General features: G+C 38.2%; 2 protein-coding genes and 1 long non-coding RNA gene across 3 annotated transcripts in view; 1 reads left to right on the plus strand and 2 right to left on the minus strand.

Moving 5' to 3' along the window:
• Positions 1-20,987, plus strand: part of LOC144653237 (uncharacterized) — an 80,881-nt gene extending 59,894 nt beyond the window's left edge. The window contains exon 4 of the mRNA XM_078513185.1: positions 20,977-20,987. The gene's annotated coding sequence lies outside the window, so the exon portion shown is untranslated. The remainder of the gene's footprint in view (positions 1-20,976) is intronic.
• On the minus strand, positions 198-16,957 carry LOC144653236 (tolloid-like protein 2). The gene is made up of 6 exons (XM_078513184.1): positions 16,706-16,957; positions 12,953-12,985; positions 11,647-12,012; positions 4,953-5,324; positions 1,907-2,335; positions 198-469 (listed from the first exon to the last, which is right to left on the minus strand). Exons 1-6 carry the CDS (start codon positions 16,734-16,736, stop codon positions 393-395), a joined length of 1,308 nt encoding a protein of 435 aa, XP_078369310.1. The 5' UTR covers positions 16,737-16,957; the 3' UTR covers positions 198-392.
• Positions 19,844-20,729, minus strand: LOC144653245 (uncharacterized). The gene is made up of 2 exons (XR_013570710.1): positions 20,680-20,729; positions 19,844-20,252 (listed from the first exon to the last, which is right to left on the minus strand). It is a non-coding gene; the product is annotated as an uncharacterized LOC144653245 (long non-coding RNA).
• Positions 20,988-23,321: the final 2,334 nt, after the last annotated feature.

Here is a 23,321-nt window from a genome sequence, read left to right on the forward strand (position 1 = left end):
AATAATCGTCGTCTGTAACCGAATGAACATACATGTAAGAATAAGAAAAGCTGCAAAAATCATGCTTTTAAAGCTCTCAAAGAAAGAAAATATTTTGATTGTAAATAAATGGAATATTACTAAGCTTACCAATGCTGTCTACCCAAAATCCCTTTCGGTCTTTTCTTTCTTGGTTTTTTTTTTTCTCGGGTTTTTTTTTTTTTTTTTTTTTAAATGTCCGGGGCATATGTTACAAGAGCGGTTACTCGTAAGGTTTGGTTTAAGACTATTATTCTTTGTCACTTCATGTAACAAGTTAACTTGTAACGAGAATTAAAATATGGCATTTAAGTACATGTACTTTGTTAAAGGTCCAGCATAGTTGCTCGTTACACTTGTGAGTTATGACTTCTTCAGAGCCAAAAGATGGAGGCAGCTAAGATCGGCAGTGAAACCGATAACACAGTGGCGGTCACTATGGCTCCAGTTGCTGCAAAGAATCAAAGAGACCCAGTGAGTATTCCGGGTGATTATTATAGAGTTCTACATAAATGAAAATGTGTTCTACCATAAGGAAAATCATAAAAAATAACAACGTTTTGTTATTGAGGGTAACACATGACAGTAAGGCTGACAAACCAGGGACCCTCTAAAAAGTTACAACCATTTTCAAAAGGAGCAGAGATACTCTGCATTAAGAAGGTAATTCTGCCAATTTTATTAATAATAATTTGCATCTCCCATCCCACCTGCCATTTAAATGTCGGCATTTCATTTGTTCCGCGTCAGAGTTAATTGTTTCTTTTTCCAACATCAAAAAGTTTATAAGGCAAAGGCAATTATGGGGAGCATAAAAATTATCCCAACCATTTTGTGACCAGTTTGTAGATTAAATAAGAGATACTTTTAAAACTGATAACAATGTTGTGCCAATTACTAAAAACGGAATGCAATAATGCTATAACAATGTGTAGTCAACCCCAAATTAAGGAACACCATTGCTTGCTTATTAGTGCATATTGTAAGGCTCAACACTTTTCCATAAAATCCATACCTCTCTCACTTACACATGTAGTCTTACATCTCTGCTTAAATACCGTCGCTTGCATCTAAGCGTGAACACATGCCGCTAAAACATTCATGATCCAATTGAATATTAAACGTGGCATGATTGGTCATCAAGCGTTTGAACTTTGGCAGACCGTAACGGCCAATTTCGCGTCGAAAGTTCAACAAATTTTGGTTTCGAAATGATGGGAAGATTGGATACAGAGACTTCTTCCAAAAAATTGATCCTGATCTGCGTTGATATGCATTTGCAAGCTCACTTTTAACACTTCTTGTGTAAAGTTTCACCCGTACTCACTGTTAATGGTGAGCATTTTGAGTGCGAAAGTTCACGTTACGGTCTGCTAAACTTCAAATGCTTGACGACCAATCATGTCATGTTCAGTATCAATTAGATCATGTTTTGGCGACATGTGTTTACGATTAGATGCAAGCGATGGGATGCAGAATCCTGATTCCTCCCACCGCCAAGGGAAACAAAAAAATTAAATGGTTTGCGAAATTGGGGGAAAAATTACTGTGTTCAACGAGTGAAGCAAAACCAAAGGAGACAAACTTTGGTTCAAGTTAATTGTGATTCCAGTTACAGACCTTTTCCCCCAACAGATACCAGGCTCTCCCCTTTATTAGTTATTACAATATGTCCTAACAAAAATACTGTGTAACTTTCAAATAGAACATTTCAAAAAAAAAAACACACAAACAAAACAATGGATACTTCCTTGGGGGAAGGCCCCAGGGGTATCCACCCATGGGGGACAAGACCGTACTAAAATGATGGTGGTTTACATTATACTCTTTTTAACATTTTTCATTGACAAGCACAAACATGAATTGAACAAAACATAAAGATAATTACTGGTTGGCGGCTTCGCGGTTGTTGTTGTTGGTGGTGTAGTGGGTTTGACCACTGTTGGAGAGGGAGTATCAGAAGTCTCAGAATATTGTGCTTCAAAACCTGGCTCACGAAAAGCACCTCCATGGAACTTCACAAGCATCTTGTTACCACTTGAAATCACCTCCTTCTGGGCAGAGTTGTAACAGAAACGCCCCAGATAAGGAGAACTTTCGGAAGCACCGTCATACATCTCTACATAAGTACAATATTGTGAGCTGCAAGGCGATGAACAGAAACCAAGGCGGAAATCAGTGAATACAAACTTCACACGTTTGCCTTCTGGCACGGTAATGTTCCAGGCGCAAAACCTCTCTGAAAGATATTTGTTAGGGTAGCTCGGGCTGCTAAATGTTCCATTACCAGTGAGAGGAATTGCTTCTTTGGGACAAACTGAAAAATTAACACAAAGGTACAAAATGAAGACATGCAAAGAGTTACTGATTAATGGATTTCTTTTACAGCTCTAAAAACAAATCCAGATTCGCGTTGTTAAGTGGACGTGATTCTACAAGGAGGTTATTTTTTAGTAACCAGTAAATAAAAATTTATTTAAGGTTATTTGCTACAAACTCGGGCAAAAGTACAATGTAGTTGAGACAAGAGAACACTTTATGTGAAAATCCTACTTTTAAAGATACCAATGTGGAGGCCCTGCCGGGGTTCCTGTGTCGCTTGTCTAAATTTAAAAATGCGCCGTGTCGCCGTTTGATCAAAGGAAAATAATTACTTGTCCTTGTCGTAATTTAAGTTTTTCCAAAAGGGTTGTCGTTTGTTGCGACTTTATTTTATGTGCTGTCGCTACTTTTTAGGCCATGTTGCTTGTTGGAATTTACCCTGGCGGGGCCTCAATGTGTCTTTAATTGACTAAACATTTAAATTTCTTCTCTTCCTTTCCTACAGTGCATTTTTAATGTGACTAGAGTTGAATGGGGATGGTGCCACTTTAACCTAAAAGTTTTCTGGGGGAAGGATTTCACACATTTAACTACTGGTTTGTTCAGTTGTTGCTGCCACTAAAAGGACTTACAATGAGAGTCTCGAAGGACTATCAGAAACATTGCGTGTTTTGAACCCTCTGGTAACATAGTACAAAATTTGCAAGGAGTCTTGCAAACAATGCAAATCTGTTACCAACTGTAGGTGCTGTTTGGAGGATTACTAATTTAAGTGATTGTGGACTCTGAGGTACATGTAGCTTACACCCGCTTTCAGTGTTATGCGCATAGTGGCTTTCTATCCACATCTATTTTTCAACATGCTAAGCAAACAAGACAGATCTAAATCCACCGCAGCCCACTAGCATGACCTTCTGAGCTTGTTTTCTCATTTGCATGTAACCAACACCAGTATGCATTGGTTTTGATTTGCTCATTTCAAACAGCATGTTGAAAGATCATAGATGATGTTGAAAGATGGATGTACAGTAGAAAGATAGCTATGTACGTCTCAGCTGCACCGTTTCACGTCGCTCATAGTTTTGATGATAAAGATGATGTGCTCTGGGCATGGAACACGTTATTCAAAGATATTTGTGACTTGCACGCACCTATAAAGCGCGTCAAGATCCGGAGTCAATCTTCTCCCTGGATAAATAATGATATCAGACGGAAGATGAACTTAAGGTACAAGCTTTTTAAATATGCTGTCAGCACCAAAGATCAAGAAATGTATGCAAGATACAAAAGAGTCAGAAATGAGATTACATCTGAAATGAGGAGTGCGAAGACGTGCTACTTCAACGAGAAGATAGCCTCAGTTAAGTCTGCAGCGGCATATTGGGACCTTTATGCGGAAGCGACTAATCCTGTTAGAAAAGGCAAAATTGCCCCTTTAAGGAGGGAAGATGGAAGTCTTGCCGTTAATGACAAAGAAAAAGCAAACTTAATGAATGAATTTTTTTTGCTAATATCGGCGTAAGACTTGGTCGAGCCAATAACAACTTACTTACATCGGCAGTGGGAATGCACAGTGAGTCCAGTTCCCTCTGTCTCAGATATTATCATGTGCGAAGATCTCGTCCAACACAAAAAAAAAAACCATCAAGCCTAACAAATTTACAGGGCCATACCACCTAAATTATTAAAACTAGCCGGACCTGCCATTGCATCCCCACTGCCTAGACTATTTATGTACAGTGCCAACTTGGTGGAACCTTTACTGACTGGAAAAAAGCTCGTCTAATTCCAGTGTTTAAAAAAGATGATGAAGCTGACACAAAAAACTACAGACCAATATCGCTCCTAATATAAGCGTCCCAAGCAAGATTATGGAATCTTGTGTATCTGACACTGTTGTAGGTCACGCTTTTAGTAATAACCTGGTCACTGATAAACAGTGGGCCTACCGCGAGGGACACTCTACGGAGCCATTGCTCCATTGTAGGGCGGCCAGAGTGATTTACAACTTGCCCCGCGATATGCCATCCGCTGAAGTCTACCAGTACACGAAATGGAGCACACTAAACTACTTATACAAACTCCGGATAATTAAACTATTTTACAGGGTGGTAAACGGTGAAGCACCAGCTGCATTGTCACACTTAGCAAAAAAAGCCAGGATTTCTTACAGCCTCAGAAGAAACAATAACATCGTGGTCCCTAGATTTAATTCATATTTTGTAAAAAATTCAATTAGACATAGGGGGGCCATCTGTGACACTGAAAGCGGGTGCCAATTAAAGCAAAAATGCAATGGTCAAGAGGTCGAGGTCAGTAATTTTAGCTGTGTTGGTTTATTTACTCGTTGTATACACCTCCAGTGCTCCTGATGAAGACCGTGATGGTCAAAATGTAGAGCAAATAAACCAACATAGCTATGTTGAAGTTGGACTCTTGACCACTACACTTGTGCTTTCCTGATAACATATCCTCAGACATGTCTTGAGTAACTATGGATTTTGTGAATCTGGTTACTGGATCTAAACTATCTTGATAACCTTAAATAAAAACAGATCGACTTAAATGCTCTGGCACTACATACACTGTGGGGATCAGTGGTTGACACTTACCAGGAGGTGTGAAGTTCAAAAGAGTGTAAGTTGCCTTAAAGCCCGCAGTTGCCATCACATTTGCACCATCAGAGAAAAAACGCACCTTCAAGCTATCAAGAACTGAGTAAATGACACCTGGGTCTTTACAATGTTTCCCAGTTGCGGATCCATCAGAGGTGTAGCCATTTTGGATGTCCAGAAAATCAAGTGTGCCGCAGTTAATTCCCCCGGAAATGTCCATGTTATCAAATTCTAGCTTCACATGGCTTCCCTTTTTGGCTGTGATTTGCCAGTTGCAGTCCTTGTTTTTTGGATACCTTCTGGGGTAGAAAGGACTGGTGATAACACCTGTTTCATTCAACTTGGCAACGGCACCTGGCGCTGGGCATACTGAGAAGCAAAAAGTTCAAAATAACTACAATTACAGTCTGTTATACTAACCCAGTTCTTACACAAATGTACATTGACAATTCAACTAACTGTACCACACAAGAGAATAGTTATTTTTGTGCACTCTGATTGGTTACATGTAAAGTCCTCAAAAGGTGATTAGGAAAGTACTATTCACCTTCGAGCAGCTGAAGAGAAACAAACATGGCTTCCCATGTTGCTTTGTTTACCAAAAGCAATGTTTTCCTCTGCTAGTTATTCAACTTGTGTGGTATAAATTATATAGAATAATTATTAACCTCAGTGTCAGTGAATGTGGTGGAAATTTACCTAGCCACTTCACGGCTTGGTAAAATAATATCCACCACTATTCACCTTCACTTTGATGAATAATTGTTATAAGTATTAATTATTAATAATGTTTTGTGCATTGTTAAAGGTTCATAAAAATTTACCCTGTGAAAGTTAATCCACACAAGGAAATGTAAATGTACATATACATGTGTCGTAATGTTTGGCTCACTTGCCTGACAACTAAATGGAAAATGTGATGACAGCCAAACATGATTTAGTTAGCTATTAATTAATCAAAGAGCTCTTTGAGCCAGGACTGGATTTTTTTTCCAAGTTTTTGGTTTGGTTTCGATACCTTCAGTATAATGAGCAGCAGGTGATTCAAACATTTCTTTGGTGCAATTAAAAAAACAGAAACGAGGGAACATGCGTGACAATTGCAGATGTGGTTTAATACATGTACATGTAGAACCCATAATGTCTATTACATTGATATAAGATAAGCTCACTAGAGTGTTGTCAAGATGAGGTGTGAGATGTTTGGAGTTAAAATCCCGTTTTTTTCTTTTTTTCTTTTCCTCTTTTTAACTCCGTGGTGTTATTATGATTTGTTTATTATGTCGCTCTGTAGGTACGCATTAGAAAATAAAAGCATGGAAAATCGATTTACTTTTGTTGTGAACAAGCAGTCACGCACTCGATTTTAGCCAACACGGGTTTCTAGAATATGTGAACCTGTTTTAATTTTCAAATGCTCATATATAATTATCATATATTATTTTTTTAACACTAGCTCTACTGATGGACACGAAAGACATCAATCGATTTATGGCCCTCAATGTCGACTTTTTTGTGGTCAATAACTTTCTACACCTAATTGTCAGCCCCGTTTTGTTTCTTTGCTTTTTGGTTTTCTTGATATAACCCTTAAAATTTAAATGGCCAACAGACATTGTGGGTTCTACCTTGCTACACTCTTTCTACTTTAAATGTTTACAGATAATGGACCAACCAAAAGTGTGAGTGCGACTGGGCTAGCCACTATACTTCCTGAAAATATTCAGTCGAAAATAGGTTATAGTCAATTCAGTCAAACCCCTATTAAGCAGCAATTACCTATTAAGCAGCCACCCCTTATTAAAGTGCATATGAAGCGAAATCAACTTTTGTTTATTTCGAAAGTTCTGTATGTTTAAGACACTATCCCAAAGTTTGAACCTTATCAAGAAAAAACTCGCAATTTTATAAGGCCTGAAAGTTGCGCTATTTTGCCCTCAAAATTGTCCTTCAAATCGCGTGGTCAAAATGGGCTGATGACGTATTGTTGTGGACAAGATTCTTGGAATCAACATGGCGGAAAGAGGGAAACTAAGGTAAACTGCGAAGAGGAGAAAGATATTGCGTGGCTGGTGCCCCAAATAGTCTAAGTTGTACAAATTCCCTTAGTTACCTTGTTATTAGCGACTAAAGCGTGATCAAGCTGTCCACAACAATACGTCACAAGCGCATAAACTCGCCCCAGTCTTCTGGACATTTTTAAACAGAAAATAAGGCTTTTTGCAGCGCCGAAATCAGGACCAAATTTTATTTTTTAAGAGTTAAAACTTTGCAGTTGTTTTTATTAACATATTGAAGGATAAAATTGTGCAAAAAAAATTTCGCTTCATATGCACTTTAAGTGACCAGTTATCAAAGTTCTGAAATTGTTCTTAGTTTAACACTACAAATAAAATGCCCATAAAGCAACTACGGCCACCTATTTGCTGTCCTGATGAAAGTTTTCTATTGTTTTTTACCCCTATTACATGTACGCGGCCACCCAAAAATTTAATATGCGTGGTTAGGCTTTGTTTTTGATAAGGTATAATGACAGATAAGAGAGGCCCTGCCAGGGGGGTTCCTGGTCGCTTGTCTAAATTGAAAAATGTCCCATGTCGCTGTTTTATCCCTCTTCGTGTCGCTGTGGGTACATGTAATTATATTGAAGGAAAATTGCTGGTCCTTGTCGGAATTAAAGTTTTTTAAAAGGGTTGTTGTTTGTCACAATTTTATTTTATGTGCTGTCGCTACTTTTTGGGCCACGTCGCTTGTGGGAATTTACCCTGGCAGGGCCTCATAAGAGTCCAAAATAGAAAGTGACGACTGATGAATAAATTTAAACACATTTTCTTATTCTCTTTATGTGATTGCATGTATATAAAAAAATTAATATAAATGCAGTGTATAGCACACCAAATAGACGTCTCTTTAGACAACAGTCCATTCCAGGTTGTCATTTGAGTTCAAATTATTCTTCCTTAAGCTTCGATTCCAACAGTAGTCAAAAGTCTTTAAGCATGCTTGTATTGGAATAAATTGATGTTTCTAATAAGTTTCAGGCCAATTCCTGGCAAAGCAAGCATTTGTCTAAGTAGTTTATAGTACGAGCTCACCTATTGGCAATGTTTACAGACACTGTCTTGCCCTAAAAGCAGCTGATCGCTATCCCAGTTTCATTATTCTAGCAGTCTTTGCACGAACACTCGTTTTTTCTAGAGCTGTATTCGTAGTTTTTCCCACCCTCCCTCCCTTTGGAGAAGGGCATGAGCTTTAAATAAATATGGGTCACACTTTGTGGTTCGGTTAAGTCTGCGTAGCGACTTCCCCCAAGCTTTTGGCGTTATTTTACCTTGCAATTCTATACCTTTGCCTGAATCTTGTCCGATCCAGCCCGTGCGGTGCTGGGGAGATAAGTAAGGCTCTGCCAATACTCTTATCCTAGTCCCCAAGTTTGCGGGGAGATAAGTGAGGCTTGTACTTTTTCGTGCACAGCCCGGAGTCGCAAACTAACCTGCCACAGAGCTGTGTTCCCCCTATAACACCATCTTGTTGTTGTTGTCTTTATTGCGTTACCGGATATTGCGTTACTCACGGTGAATACGCGAACAGTGACATTAACCCTTATTAAGCAGCCAACCCCTACTAAGTGGGCACTTCCCATTTCTGAGGGTGGCTGCTTAATAGGGGATCAACTGCAAAATAATTTTTTTGTATGGGAAGCTTTGTTTTTTTTTCGTTTTTGAACAGATCTCATGAAATAATACAAAAATTTGACAGGCAATTTTTGTACAAATTTTGCAAAAAAATAAATGGCAGGAAAATGAAGTGTATTAAAATGTCATGGACATTCTTTTTAGGAGTGGCATAAGAGAAAGAAGCCTTAAGAAATTCCAGCAATTGGTAATAACCTGCCAAACCAATGGACAGCAATAAAATATATTTTAAGCATCACAGAGCTGCAAACAAACAGAGTGTTTACATGACAAAACTGGCACTGACATGAGTTTCACACCAGCATGACTACTTGATTTGTTTTGGGTTAACATGCTGGGAGGAATTCATCTGTTTTCTCATCATTCCATGTCCAACATGACTATGCCATATTGGGTTGATGAAATCTACAGTGTACATACATGCTACACATTCCAGTACACCAGGAGTCAGATTTTTTTGAGATGAGTGGTTGTTCTTCATTACATGATACTGGAATGAAAAACATTCTCGCTCCGGTGCAGGAGCTGGAGTGAACTCATGTTTACCTGACTTTTTTTGTATGTGGTCAGTACGATACACTGTAGTTGTGTGGCATTATATCAAAACCCTCTAAAACTGAAAGAGTATTAAATTCAAAATTCTCTCTTCAATTGAAAACATGTACTGTACTTTGCCTGATACAGCATGTTTTTGATTTTAAACAAGTTTGCATAGATCTACTTTTGTAGTTTGTGTTTTTTTGTTTTGGTGTCAAAATTAATATGCTAGTAGGTGAATACCTGGCAAGAAAAGACATGTCAGATCAGATTTTAATCCTGTAATCAGTTCTCTCGAAATGAAAAAGTCACATTCAGTATTTTACTCTTACTCTCTTAATTTGCCACCGTCTTAATTAACTTTTAATTGAAGACCGGAGGGAAAGAACGGCCCCTGGACTTTCTGGCTAAATTGAACATCATCAAAACAGCTCCAAATTGCGCATACAGGTTTGTTTACGTGTGCTTAACACTGTCCTTTGTTTCATTTCGCTTGTCTTTGGTTCGTTTTCGAAAAATAACATATGCAAAAAAGAAAAGATTTTGTAGCTTACATTGTCCACAGTAATCCAGCACTAGACATTTTTCCACGCATTGCGTGTGCAAATCTTGCCTCGAGGAACTTTATTACAGTCGTCCGGGATGTAAAAACAGCGTTTCACAAACCAACTTTGCAGACTGGCCGCCATTATTAAATTTGCTCGCAGGCAGTAGCAGCGAGGGACTGGGACTCGCTATTCTATTGTGACGTCTTAAGTCACATGTTAGGGATTCAAGTACAGAGAACAAAAATGGCGCATTTCTTGACAAAATAAACTACTGGTTCGTTTGAGTGCAAGTGCGTCCACTTGGCGGTTGAAGGACATCATTAAGTCTGAAAACCCGTAAGTCTCACAGCATTTCTCGAAGAAATGAGAGATGTTCGGCCTTTGTTTTGTACAATAGTGCTGTTTAGCGCTCAAGAGAAAAGTTGTTCGACAAAGGCCGGTGGAACCAAGTGGTATAAAATAAAGTCTAAAAAGACAGATCTCTTGTCGGGAACTATGTCAGCGTGAGTTTAGCAGTGTCCCCTTGGGTGCTGCAGCGACAAAGTTGCCGAGAAGCGAACTGGTTTTAGACTTTAAAAAATTCTTTAGATGTTTCGCAGGACACGTTCCCTTCACAAAATTTTTTCTGTGCCTCATTAAATATTCATCAATCAATCTATCGATTCGTGCGAATGAAAACCTCAGAAGTTTATCTTGTTTTCGCGGGATTTTGTAGATGTGTGATGATGTGAGGAGTGGAGATAGAAGTGAGAGCAAGCCGGCGGCACTCAACTGAAAGCAAAACTAGTATAATGTGACAACACGAGCAAACGTATTCAATCAACAATCAGTCTTTATTTCACTTTCACCTCGGCAAATTACAGCTAACGGTAACAGAGTAAAGTAGTCTTGCCCGAAACAACAAAATTTAGCTAACCGCAAGCAGACTGCAGAAAAAGCTAGCTTCAAACAAACTGGCGTGAAAGCTTACTGCATTAAAAGCGCGATCTAAAGGTTGAGGCTGACTCTGATCCTAAACTTAACTTGAAACGGCTTAACCCTAAATATCCTTTGGGGTTAGTGTTAAGCTTTTTTTTTTTTTTTTTTTTTTGCGTCAGGGCTAGGCTTTTGCGTTAGGGCTAAGTCTGTAACCCTAATCTGAAACTCTAACCCCGACCCTAAGGCCTTGGGGTTACCTTTTGCGTTAGGGCTAGGACTGTAACCCTAAAAATTTAGCTGACTTCATCGTTTTGAGAAACAAAAGGTTTCCTTTGTTTATCGTTTGTAAAAGAAAAGACAAAAGATGCCGCGCGAGCAAAAACCTTGTCTTTTTGCATGTGTAATTTTTCAAAAACGAAACAAAGACTAGTGAAATGAAAGACAGGACAGTGTTAAGCACACGTAAACAAACCTGCATGCGCAATTTGGAGCTGTTTCGATGATGTTCGATTTAGCCAGAAAGTCCAGGGAGCGTTCTTTCCCTCCGGTCTTCAATTGAAATAAAGTGTTTTATTCTTGCTCAGACGTTGTACTTTTATAGTTATTTGTCAAGTAAGACCTGTTTGATTTGAACCAAAAGCTAGGTACTTATATCTGACTTTTATTTACATTACAGGGTAGCTGCAAATTATAATCTCTGAAAATCAGTTATGAAAATGCATTATTTTGAATTAGCTTTGATTTTGTTCTCATTTGTCAGGTACTGGTACCCAAACCATAAGGGGGGGGGGGTGCAGGGGGTGCGGCCCCTTCCCTGAGATGAGCTGCGGCTTAGTATTCGCTTTTCAAATTTGTTAACGTCACCATTCAGTTACGCCATTCCTTAGTAGTGCACCCCCTCCTAAGAAAAATCCTGGATCCACCACTGCAAAATAAGATTGTATGTCCTAGGCAAAACACCCTGTCTGTACATGTACATGTGTGTTAACTTACTGTCATTTTCAGTGATTGCCTCATAGGATGCATTGAATCCTGAGAATACATTGTTTCCTGATATCAATCTCACTTGGATGAAATTCCCAACAGAGTACACTGGAGCAGGGACTTTTTGACCACAAAGCTGGAATGGTGAATTATTATCATTTGAAGCAACATTAGTGATAGAAAGTCTGGCACCAGAGGCACTAGTACAGTCGGTATTCTGATTTGGTTCCAGTGTGAAGTTGAGGAAGGTAAGTTTGATGATGTGTCCAGCAGGAACTGTGATATTCCAGGCACAATCTTCATATTGTGAGAAATCACCAGGAAAATTTTTGCTGGTTAGGAATCCACTAGATCCAGTAAGGGCATCTCCACATGCTGCAATGAAAAAAAAAATTATCAATTGCTATTTTTTTAAGGAAGGACACAATTATGTTGCTTAAGGGCTGAAGTGAACCAACATGTGTATCTAGGTACTTTTATTAATAACCATAACTGGTGTCCTTATGGCTTTGAGCAAGGATTTAAAAAGTGGATGTCCAAAAATTTATTGTCTATTAGGCCTGACTCAACCCTCCAAGAAGGTCTGAGGACAAAATTTAAGCTCGTACATGAAAGGTGTATTCCTACAGTTTTTAGTGCAAATCTGTTTGAAGATTTACAAATTTGCAAAAAAAAAAACTCTCAATACAGCACTCCACATACAATCATGTAATATTCTCCAAAAAGTGGGCATCCATAGCGGCAAAGGTCATCAAAGGACACCTGGTTGCCGATGTGGCTATTAGCCTGGAAGCACACTGAACCCTGGATTGAGCCTTAGGGGTCATGAATGGTTCATCAAAATTTTGCAGTGCTCACAAAATTAGGTTTCTGCTTGGAACGCTCGCAAAATTTTAGTCGGTGCTCGTTTGCTAGTAGTAGTATATTTTAACAAGTTCTCGCATGGTTAGATTTTAGGGGAGGTAGATTTTTGAACAGTGCTCATTGCTAGCAAGGCTAACTTTTGTCAATGCTTGTGCATGCAAAGAAAAACGCTTTGCATGCAAAGCAAAATGCTTGTGCATGCTAACTATTGTCAGGCTAACTTTTGTCAATGCTTGTGCATGTAAAGAAAAACGCTTTGCATGCAAAGCAAAATGTTTGTGCATGCATGCTTGTGCATGCAAAGAAAAACGCTTTGCTGGCAAAGACCATTCAACACCCTTAGTGTTCCTACTTTGATCCCTGGTCAGGTTACTGCATTGTGTTTATGGGCAAGACTTCATGACAAGAGATTTCATGATAATATTATAAAAATACATGTACATGTACTTACGATTGGATGCCACATGGCCAACTAGAACAGCAACTGCAAGTACATGTAAAAGGAAAAATTATGTCATAACAGAATAAACAATCTGAGAAATGTCTTTGACAAAATTGGATCATCCTTAACAGGAACAACACAACTTGCAATTATGATTAGTTAATCAACAGTTTAAATGCCTGTATACCTTATTATAGAAAAACTCCCCGGGAGTGCTGATTAAAATATCTGGGATCTGGGGGGGGATATAATCAGATGTATTTTTCTGTTTCCAGGTAGATGGGCCTACCGCTGGAGAGTAAAAGCCAGGGGTGGAGGGGGCCGGGGGGGGGGGGGGCTTATAACCGGAATTTTAGGGTGTTCCTGATCCAGTGTTTCCCTCTAGAGGCACTGAGGGGAAATTTAGGGGGTTCAAACAATGGTGAATTAAACCAGCTTCATTTTACGAGTTGAAGTTTAGGTGGCTCAACTGGATTTTCAAGGGGTAACACCGCTCAAGTTTGAGAATTCACTACGTCGCCAATAACAATGCTATCGAAAAACGATCACCACAGTTGTATTAGATAAAGATGAAATTTTTTTATGACTAGTGTTTTATTGACATCGGAGTTGCCATAGCGACGAAATGACGTCATTACGTTTTTTACTTTCGCTCGTATTGCTCGGCACCAGGAGATTTTTTTCGGAAATCGCTCAAAGGAGCTTGTACCACACACAGCTGCCTCGATGTTGGCAAAGTTTGAACAAATTCTATGAGAGCGTTTTCGAAATATTTGGGGATGAAGTTTTCGGGCCTATAAATACAGTCAAAAACATACTAACGAGAAAATGGGGCAATATCTAAAAAAAAACGACGCGCCTGTGAATTGCAATTTCATCTTATAGTAGTTTGATTCCATTTAAAATCGTGTTTAAAATAGTGGTGGGGATTGCTTTGGTCGATTGCGAGAAAAAAGAATTTGATGAGCGTGCGTTTAGGTGCGCTTGTTGCCATTTTTGTTTATAATTTGGTCTATGCCTACATAAAAGATAATAAATTAAAAACCGCTCGATGAATTCTTTTTAAAATTTGACAAACACGAGGTTTGTCATCAGTTGATATAGCTTGCAAGTTTCAAGCTCATTGAAAACATTTAAGGCAATAAAATTGGGCTTCCCATGTACTGATTTTTTCTCGAAGATTTCGTGTTTACAAGCAAGTGTCCTCATTATTCACGGGTATTGTTTTCAAGTGTCATATCTACGTGCACCACTCCAGCAAAAAAATTCATTTGCATTAAACAGAATTCTCGATTGCTTTCCGAAAATTTTTCCGAAGCATACTAATCTGCGTTGGGGTGAGAATAGCAATGACCATATATGCAGAATAATAGCTTTCGTTTTCTGGACAGAGGCCCTTGACATCAATCGCCCGACAAATGCTGTTACAATTTCTTAAGCAATATAAGCATGTTTCGGAAAACTGTTCGGAAAGCAGTCCGCGTCCTGTTTAATGCACATGAATTTTTTTGCTGAAGTCGTGCACGTGGATATGAAACTTGAAAACAATACCCGTGAATAATGAGGACACTCGCTTGTAAACACGAAATCTGCGAGAAAAAATTAGTACATTGGAGGCCCAATTTTACTGCCTTAAATGTTTTCAATGAGCTTGAAACTTGCAAGCTATATCATTTGATGACAAACCTCGTGTTTGTCAAATTTTAAAAAAAATCATCGAGCGGTTTTTAATTTATTATCACTTTTGTAGGCATAGACCAAATTATAAACAAAAATGGCAACAAGCGCACCTGAACGCTCGCTCGTCAAATTCTTTTTTCTCGCAATCGACCAAAACAATCCCCACCACTGTTTTACACATGATTTTAAATGGAATCAAACTACTATAAGATGAAATTGCAATTCGCAGGCGCGTCATTTTCTTCAGATATTACCCCATTTTCTCGTTAGTATGTTTTTGACTGTATTTATAGGCCCGAAAACTTCATCCCCAAATATTTCGAAAACGCTCTCATAGAATTTGTTAAAACTTTGCCAATATCGAGGCAACTATGTGTGGTACAAGCTCCTTTGAGCGATTTTCCAAAAAATCTCCTGGTGCCGAGTAATACGAGCGAAAGTAAAAAACGTAATGACGTCATTTCGTCGCTATGGCAACTCCGATGTCAATAAAACACTGGTCATAAAAAAATTTCATCTTTATCTAATACAACTGTGGTGATCGTTTTTCGATAACATTGTTATTGGCGACGTAGTTAATTTTCAAACTTGAGCGGTGTTACCCCTTGAAAATCCAGTTGAGCCACCTTAACCCCTTGCCTACCAGAGCCAGACACACTAAGCAACCGGCGGCCATATTGAATTTTTAATGAGATTCTAAATTTGGCTAAGCAATGGCATCTTTTCAGATAAAATATTAAAGTACACCTAGATTAAGCATTTAAAATGAATTCCTCTCTCTTTTCCGCATTCTCTTATTGTACTGATGACTCGTACAGCTCCCTGTCAAACTCCTTGACCATGTGCATTTGGAGGTTCAATTTCTTCAATCGATCGAGGCTTCTTTTTCGCCACCTTCATCTTCTTTTTGTTCAGACTGTTCAGAATCACATGGTTTGATTTCGCTGTGACTTAAATCGCTTACATCAGAGTCGGGATCAGCAAAAATTTCAGCAATAGCTTCATCTGTGTCGATTCTGTCTTCACGCACACATGCCACCATTTTGCAAATCGTTCGAGCAAAAAGCAATTTTATTCGGTCAGCGGTATTTCAAAAGTAGTGCCAGACCTTTCTCAACAACCGGGGATGATTTATTCAAGGCATCGCGAACAACCGGGCTTTCAGTGATGTCCTTTGGTTGAGGACGTATATATACGTCCTCGGTCGTTGCGTGACAACAGAGAGGACGTATATATACGTCCTTGGTAGGCAAGGGGTTAAAAAAAATAGTGAAACCATGTATCTCTGTTATTGGTACGAATGCTTCACTGTATTTACTATAACTGTTTGAGGATTTTAATATAAAGAGAAAACAATTATTATTATAAATGAAAACAAAAAAAAAATTATGCATAACTTTGTGCATTGTGCTATTATGCTGTGATATTAGATATTAATTGTTATGTAAATGAAGAGATCCTACAATAAACTTGACACATTAGCTGAGAAGAAGTGAATTAAAACCGGGATTAAAACCAGTTCACATCAGTTTACATCGGTACAGTGAGCGTTTTTAAAGATATAAATATTAAAGAAAACCTCACACAGGATTTCTGATCTTAACTTAGCGATGTGTCATTATTATGTCCAATACAGCTGTCAACCATTTCTATTTAGATTTCGTGTAATTAAGCTGTTGGCTTACATGTACCCTAAAACAGTTCGACAGCCATACAACTACAGGAATCGAGCCCTGTTTAATGGATATTAAAAATATGCATGAAATAGCTTTACGATCGAGTAATTTTCGCTTAAGCTTACTAAGAGCACATGTTGGCTTAACTACAGAATACAGGGCCACTGTTCTAGCTATACTAATTGAAATGTTACTCGAACTTTCATAGCAAATAAGCTTAAGTTATTTTAATAACAAAATATAGAAGCTTTCAATCATAGGTACATGTAAGCTTAGAAGCAGATTACGAAATGCCTGCTATATTCTAAGCAAAAGTAAAACGTGCGTAAGGTTTTAACGTCATGCTTGTTTAAAAATGAAATTTATACAGCCAACATCAATGAAGTTTCATTATACTCGTACTCACGAAACATATGCAACACCCAAACGACAGTCATTTTGCAAAATCGCTGTACCACAAGTCGTACCACAATCGAATCGTATCACGTTAGAAACCTTGGAATCGTTTCCCTGGAGAACTGAACAGGTTGCTTCACTATTTGTTTTAACCAAGCTGTATAGCGTTGGAAACAGGTTAATGAAAAATACTCATCAATATTCTGACGATTGGACGAAAATAGAAGTGACTCAAATCGATTATTTGCACGTCAGCTTAGCTGCCGCCCACTCATCAAAGAATGACCACCCTTGAGGAACGGCAACCTCGTCCCCAGGGCCTTCTCGGCGACGAGTTTTCAAAATGGCGGCTCGTCGAGAGAAGACCCTGGCAAAGGCTGGGTCACGTGGTACAAAATCTCCAAAAATCTTGGAGATTTTTGTCACGTGACTTTTCAGAGAAGCCAAATTAAAATGGCGGTCCAGTTTGAATTCGAATTGACTCTTCGACGGCGTTTGAGGGCGTAAACTTCATGCAGGAGGCAGTGATTACTTCGTAAAGCATAGATATTATTTCAGGGATTTCAAAATGTGGCGTCAGCAACTGGAAGAGTAGGCGACTGTGACAAGCCAAGCTTGTTTCTTACAAGCTGATTGCTACGACCATTAAACTGGTGACAAGAATCAAGTAGCTGGTGGAACTCCGGCGGCTGCCCGCTTGTTTTGAAAACCCTGTTATTTTCGCCAGGTGTTCGAATGTAGACCGTGAGGTATGAGAATCGGGAAGGTACGGAAAGTAAAAAAATTAAATGTTACACAGTCTGTAAGCTTATGTAGTCTATGTACTGTTATTTAAGTCTTAATATATTTACTTTCTGTATTTTGATTGAGTGCAAGAGAAACTAAAACTTAGCTGCTTATAGGTAAAGAGGCAAAATGTGTGCTTAATACCCTACAAATGTATGATCAACATATCAATCGATTTCGGTGGCAAATTTTTCTGCTTTATAATTCATTCTAACTTATTACAGTGATACACATAACCTTGACCCTAAAAGCTTTAACTAAACTCATACATTTTCGCTTTTATATGACCAAGTTCACTCTGTTCTACAAACTTTTACATAAGGTGAAGTTGTAACTGAAATTATGAAATATCCATATCCATATTATGGCCATATACCCGGCCACTCTTTTGCATCTCATTGAATAACAAAGTGCCTGTTGTGTTATGCCTCATTCTTTAAAGCATTCGGACACATGTAAATGAAGTGACCGGGTATTCTGCAATCGCTCCCCCTGAATGCTTAAACTCAAATTTATACATGTTTGAAGCTTACCTTAGTTGAGGCCAATTTCACTTTGTTTTACAAACTTTTACATGAGGTGAAGTTCTAACTGAAATTTTGAGATATTTACATCCACTTGAGTGGCTATTTTGTACATCAAAACAGGTGAACCCACATAACTGTAATCTTCTGGAATTAGTTTTAACTTTTTAACCACAGCAGTTTAAAATATTGACACTTTCATTTCAAAGATGTTATGCACATAGTTATGCACATAATAGACTTAAACAGGGTGTAGAACTTGGGATTACACCTGTGACCACATATGGCAGGCTAGTTAATGTTGTGTTGCTTGAAATGATGTCTAAATCACAAATTTTACAGGAGAAGGATGATTTAACATTTTATCAGAATGCAAAATGCTAAAAGATGATCACTTTTACATTTCCCACATGTTGCCATTTTGGACTTTTTGACATCAGTATGTTTCCACTGTATTGTTAGGAAGCATGCATTCTTTGCGTGAAACAAATGGGCAATACATTGATGTCATAAATTACAAAATGGCATTGTGTAGAAAATTCCTGTTTTAAAATACCTAAAAACAATTTACGCTCGCTTCTTAAATTGTCTCACAGAGGGATGTCAAGGGTGCCCCATGCCTCAACCCCCAGCTACACTCTTTAAACATGAGCAAAAAAATTGTTTTGACTCAAAACAGTCATCTTTAAAATTTGTGAGACTGTCCACACAGACACTGTTTATCCCCATGAAAAGAGCTCTAAAACATAAGAATAGACTTGTTAGTTCTGAATGCCATTGTTGGATCATTTGGCCTCCAGTGATCCCATACTTGTAAAAAGATTGTGCTGTGCAAATAATTAATCACTCAAGAGAGTGAAATGGATTTTTGCGTAGATGGCATCTGTGGACTTTAATCACTTTTCAGCCTTGTAAATATTAATTTTATGATGATCATGTTCTGTTAGTTTCAAAAAAATGCTGCCTGTTTTATCACAAGAGAGTGAAGGTGGTACATAATATCTAATCTGAAGCTCTACATAGGCGCGTATTGCTGTATGTGGAGGAGGGGTTTTAACCAATTTTGTCTGGGATAGGGTAAAGAAATCAGAGCCATTTTGGCCTTAAGTAGCTATTGCTGTCATGAAAAAGATTAGAAAATAATACTTGAAATTAAAAAAAGCATGAACTGTTAAAGCAATGCACTGCCACAGCAAAGTTTTTGGAAAATAGCAAATCTTGTGAAAGGAAGAAATGTTTTGCATCTTATCTAGCATAGGTTTTAAAGGCTGCAAACAGGCCAGGGGGTACTCAGGATTTCAAGTGACGGGGATGATCGAATGAGCGCAAAAATCAAGACCCAAAAAAATCCCTAGGGCTTCCCACAGAAGCCCAAAAAAATCCCTGGACCAAAAATTAACCCCCAAAAATCAACAGAAAAGTACTTTAGTTTGTACTTTATTTGCAGAACTATGCAGCCAAAGCACTACCACACATCTTTAGTTCGTAATTAATACCCAAAAATTCCCTTATTTTTATTAAAAAAAAAATACTTACAAATTTTCCTACCCAAAAAAATCCCGGAACCGAAACTGTCAAACCCAAAAAAATCCTTCTATCATCCCCGTCACTTGAAACCCTAAGTACCCCTGCTGGGGCAAACAGGGCTGGGCTTCATCATCCAAGTGACACATGACTTCCCAAACATTTCCACAGTACAATGCTTTCAGGTTTTGATGTGCAATGAGCCACGTTAAAACAGTACCCTGATAAGGTTTTCCTTATAAAATATCCATTTAGGGAACCTTAAGACAAATCAAAACTATGACAGTGAGATAGGTAAATGACCTCACAAAGAACATATTTTGTAGTTTTATTTTCCTGATTGTTCTCTTTTTTAGTCTCATTTAAGTGTTTGATCACATTTTCAAATACCTCAAGTTTCATCAGAAATATTTTGTTACAAATTGTTTTTAAATTTCAATATACTCTGTCTGTCATGTTTGCAATCAGCCTTTACTGATCATGAGGTAACTGTAAAAGGGAAAGCAAGCAAGTCTGAGACAACATATTCTGAGAACAGTACACGATACAACTTTAATTTTTTAAAGAAATTAAATTGACCAAAGTTTTTTTATCCTTCACATTAATTAATTAATATTTTAATAGATCTCTTATTAACACGCTTAATTTATCTCCTTTGGTCACCTATTTTCTCCAGCACTACTTGAGCATGATTTAAAACACGTCCACCACTTGTATAAGGACCTACAAAAAAGGAGTGGTATAAATAAATTCATAATGAGAACAGACCCTTAGAAAGCACCAATATCATATTCGGAAGAATGCAGACAGTGAATGGGTGATGATATGTGTTCGAACGCGACAAATTGAAATCGAATTTCCTCCGAAAAAGAACACGAGCACTTTAGGTCCAACTATGTCTACGACGGGCAGAAATTCCTTTACGTTTTAGATTTGCATCTCGTACATAGCTGCAGCCCGGTGTCGAAATGACTCTTTCTCTTGAATGTTACTTTCCGACAGTACTTGGTTCTACTTTCGGCAGGAATATTAAGTTATAAAACAGTCAAAACAGCAAAGCGAAAAGTTCGCAATGAAGTGAATTTAACGCTTCTACTTCTACCGAATTATTTGAATCTTGAGAATTATAAATATATTGGAAAAGACTTACCTTTCCAGCTGTAAATGGCTTAAATTCCAGGAAAAATCGACCCCTACGTCATATTTGTTTTGGATTACATGAACCAATCAGGATTGAGGTTAGAATAGACCACTCTGCGATGCCGTTATATCAGCCTTGGCCAGGGTCATCTCGCAACGACTGCCATTTACCGAGAAGGCCCTGGGGACGAGGTTGGAGGAACGGAGAAAGATTGGGCTGGACTTTAGAAACGCGGAGGGCCGCAATAGCCGTACGAGAAGACGTACCACTGACACGAACCACGACAACGAAGACAAAGATGACGAGTCTAATCAAAAGAAAGTTTTTTCATTGAGCAATAGATTTAACAAAGCTTATGCAACAAAAAACACTTCTTACGCTGCAAAAGTTGAGAAAACTGCTCTTTGTTTTATCGGCAAGCGAAAAACTGTTTTGATGTCGGAAGCTATTTAGAAGAAATCTATTGTCTAAAGTAAAAACAAAAAGAAAACAATGTAATTTTAATAGAGTCCAGTAATCTTATTGTCCTGTATCTTTTCAGGTTTTTGTAAATTCACTCAACCGAACATTTATTCTAATAAACTAACTTGACACTGGGACTTGTTATCCGAACATTGTTTATTATAATTTCAGACGTATACAACAAACTAACAAAAAAGCAATTGTAAATTTGGTTCTGCACTTAAGCCTAGGAACAACAAAAATGACACTTGATTTTCGATCGGAAAACGTTGCTTCGGGCCGTGTTGAGAATAACATAGATTTTCTAATGAACATGCATGCTGTGTTTGGTAAACACCGAGACTTACCTTGTCTATTTCGTCTTTTCAATGTTCATGAAATATTCTTATTAACATTTTATCGTCTTTTCTTTTATTCGTTTACGACTCCAGGAGTACGATAGCGAAGTATGATCACTTTTGAAGGGGGGTCAAAATTCGCGAAGGGGGGGGGACAAAATCCGCTAGCAAATATTGACTCCCGGGGGTCCATATCTGCTAGCGGATTTTGACCGGGGGGTCATTATCCGCTAGCGGATTTTGACCGGGGGGACAAAATCCAGGGGGGGGGGGGCAAAATCGGCTAGGACACCGGGAACCTCGATTGTGAATTTCCCATGCTTCTATCAAAATTTGAACGTTGTCTTTTAATACATATTCAAATGGAGGAAACAGACATTCAAACCAGGAAAAACCGAATAGATCCAGATGATCGAAAATAACTTCAAGTATAATATAAATGTATTTTCTCACGTTTAGGAATGCACGTTTTTTGAGTGCTTCTACCGATGTGCCGGTATTTACTATGAGTAGCAATTGTTTGGAAGCATGCGTGACTAATTGTTGTTAGGTATATAAGGTATTTTCGCAGTTTTCAAGATTACTCGACGGCATCTCTCGCTACGTTTCTGTAAATTGTCATTATTTTTGTTATTGTTTGTATCAGATACCTTATACTTAGACATATAGGCCTAATAAAATGGTGTCTGTAAGCCATTATATCTAGTTTATAATTTAATTAAGTTTAAGGCCATCCCAATAAAATGTTTCGTTTCCCATCGCCCCGTCTTTTGTGATGATGGGTCGGTCGGTCGGGCAAAAAAAAAAAAGAAAAAGAAAAAACACTTGGGTTCCAGAGAAGGCCGGGCTGCTAAGTAAGAAAGCCTGATTACAAAGTCAACTCGAAAACGTGGTCTTTTCGTTCGTTATTCCTTATCAAATGTCTAAACAGTCTTTAAATAACGCAGTATCGATGTTTATTAAAGACAAAGACATCATATACCAATCGTTGTTAATAAAACAAGATCGTATGCTTGTATAAAATTGAAGTACTTGCTTCTTTAACTAGTGAATCTGGATTTTTTTTTTACTTTGGCCATCCCAATAAAATGTTTCGTTTCCCATCGCCCGACCGACCCATTTTTTTCGAAATTTTCGAAAAAAATGGGTCGGTCGGGCGATGGGAAACGAAACATTTTATTGGGATGGCCTAAGTTGCTTTGGGTAAGCTCCGCTGATGAGAGCGTCTTAAGTTTGTTGTGAATTTTCTATTCGTGTGAAATGTAATTTATTCTAGCTCATTGAATAGTTTTTGTATAGTTGGCATTTGTCCTCGTTATCCGTTGTACGATTATATGTATACCTGATTGAAGAAACGTTGACCCATGAAAAGCTCAAACCATGAACGATACGACCGAATGGAATTATTTAACAATTATTCGCCGAAGGCGAAGTGATTATTCAACAATAATCACTGAGCCTGAGGCAAATAATTGTTTTAGTATAATTTTTAGAGGTGATCATCAAGAACTTAAAAAAATAACGATAGCAAACAAGAAAACAGCAAATACAAGTGTTCGCTCGCATACGGTGTAAACCAGTTTTTAAAAATCATCGATTGCAATCAGAATTTATTTAGTTAAAGCGGCAATAAAACGGAACAAAAAAAACACAATGAGAAAGATAGATGTCCGTTACCTTTGTATGATTGTGGATGACTTCTAAGCGAATGTGCGAATCCTCTAAAAATGAGTAGCTCCGGTGAGAAGAGAACTAAATAATGTTTGCTCAATCGATCTGACTGAGTTTCTCATCGATCGCCAGAACCGCCGTGTTTACGATCATTTCTAATGCCTTGAGAACCATCTCTTG

This window comes from Oculina patagonica, chromosome 5 (genome assembly GCF_052425735.1).
Source record: "Oculina patagonica isolate OP01 chromosome 5, crgOcupat, whole genome shotgun sequence".
Taxonomy (NCBI): domain Eukaryota; kingdom Metazoa; phylum Cnidaria; class Anthozoa; order Scleractinia; family Oculinidae; genus Oculina; species Oculina patagonica.

Bases quoted from the DNA above. Each gene is read 5' to 3' on its own strand.
- LOC144653236 (XM_078513184.1), bottom strand. From the start codon at position 16,736: ATGACTGTCGTTTGGGTGTTGCATATGTTTC. The intron at 2,336-4,952 runs GTAAGTGTCAAC...TTAATTTTTCAG, and splicing joins TTTGAACTTCACACCTCCTG to TTTGTCCCAAAGAAGCAATT. The intron at 470-1,906 runs GTAATTATCTTT...GATTCTTTGCAG, and splicing joins AACCGCGAAGCCGCCAACCA to CAACTGGAGCCATAGTGACC.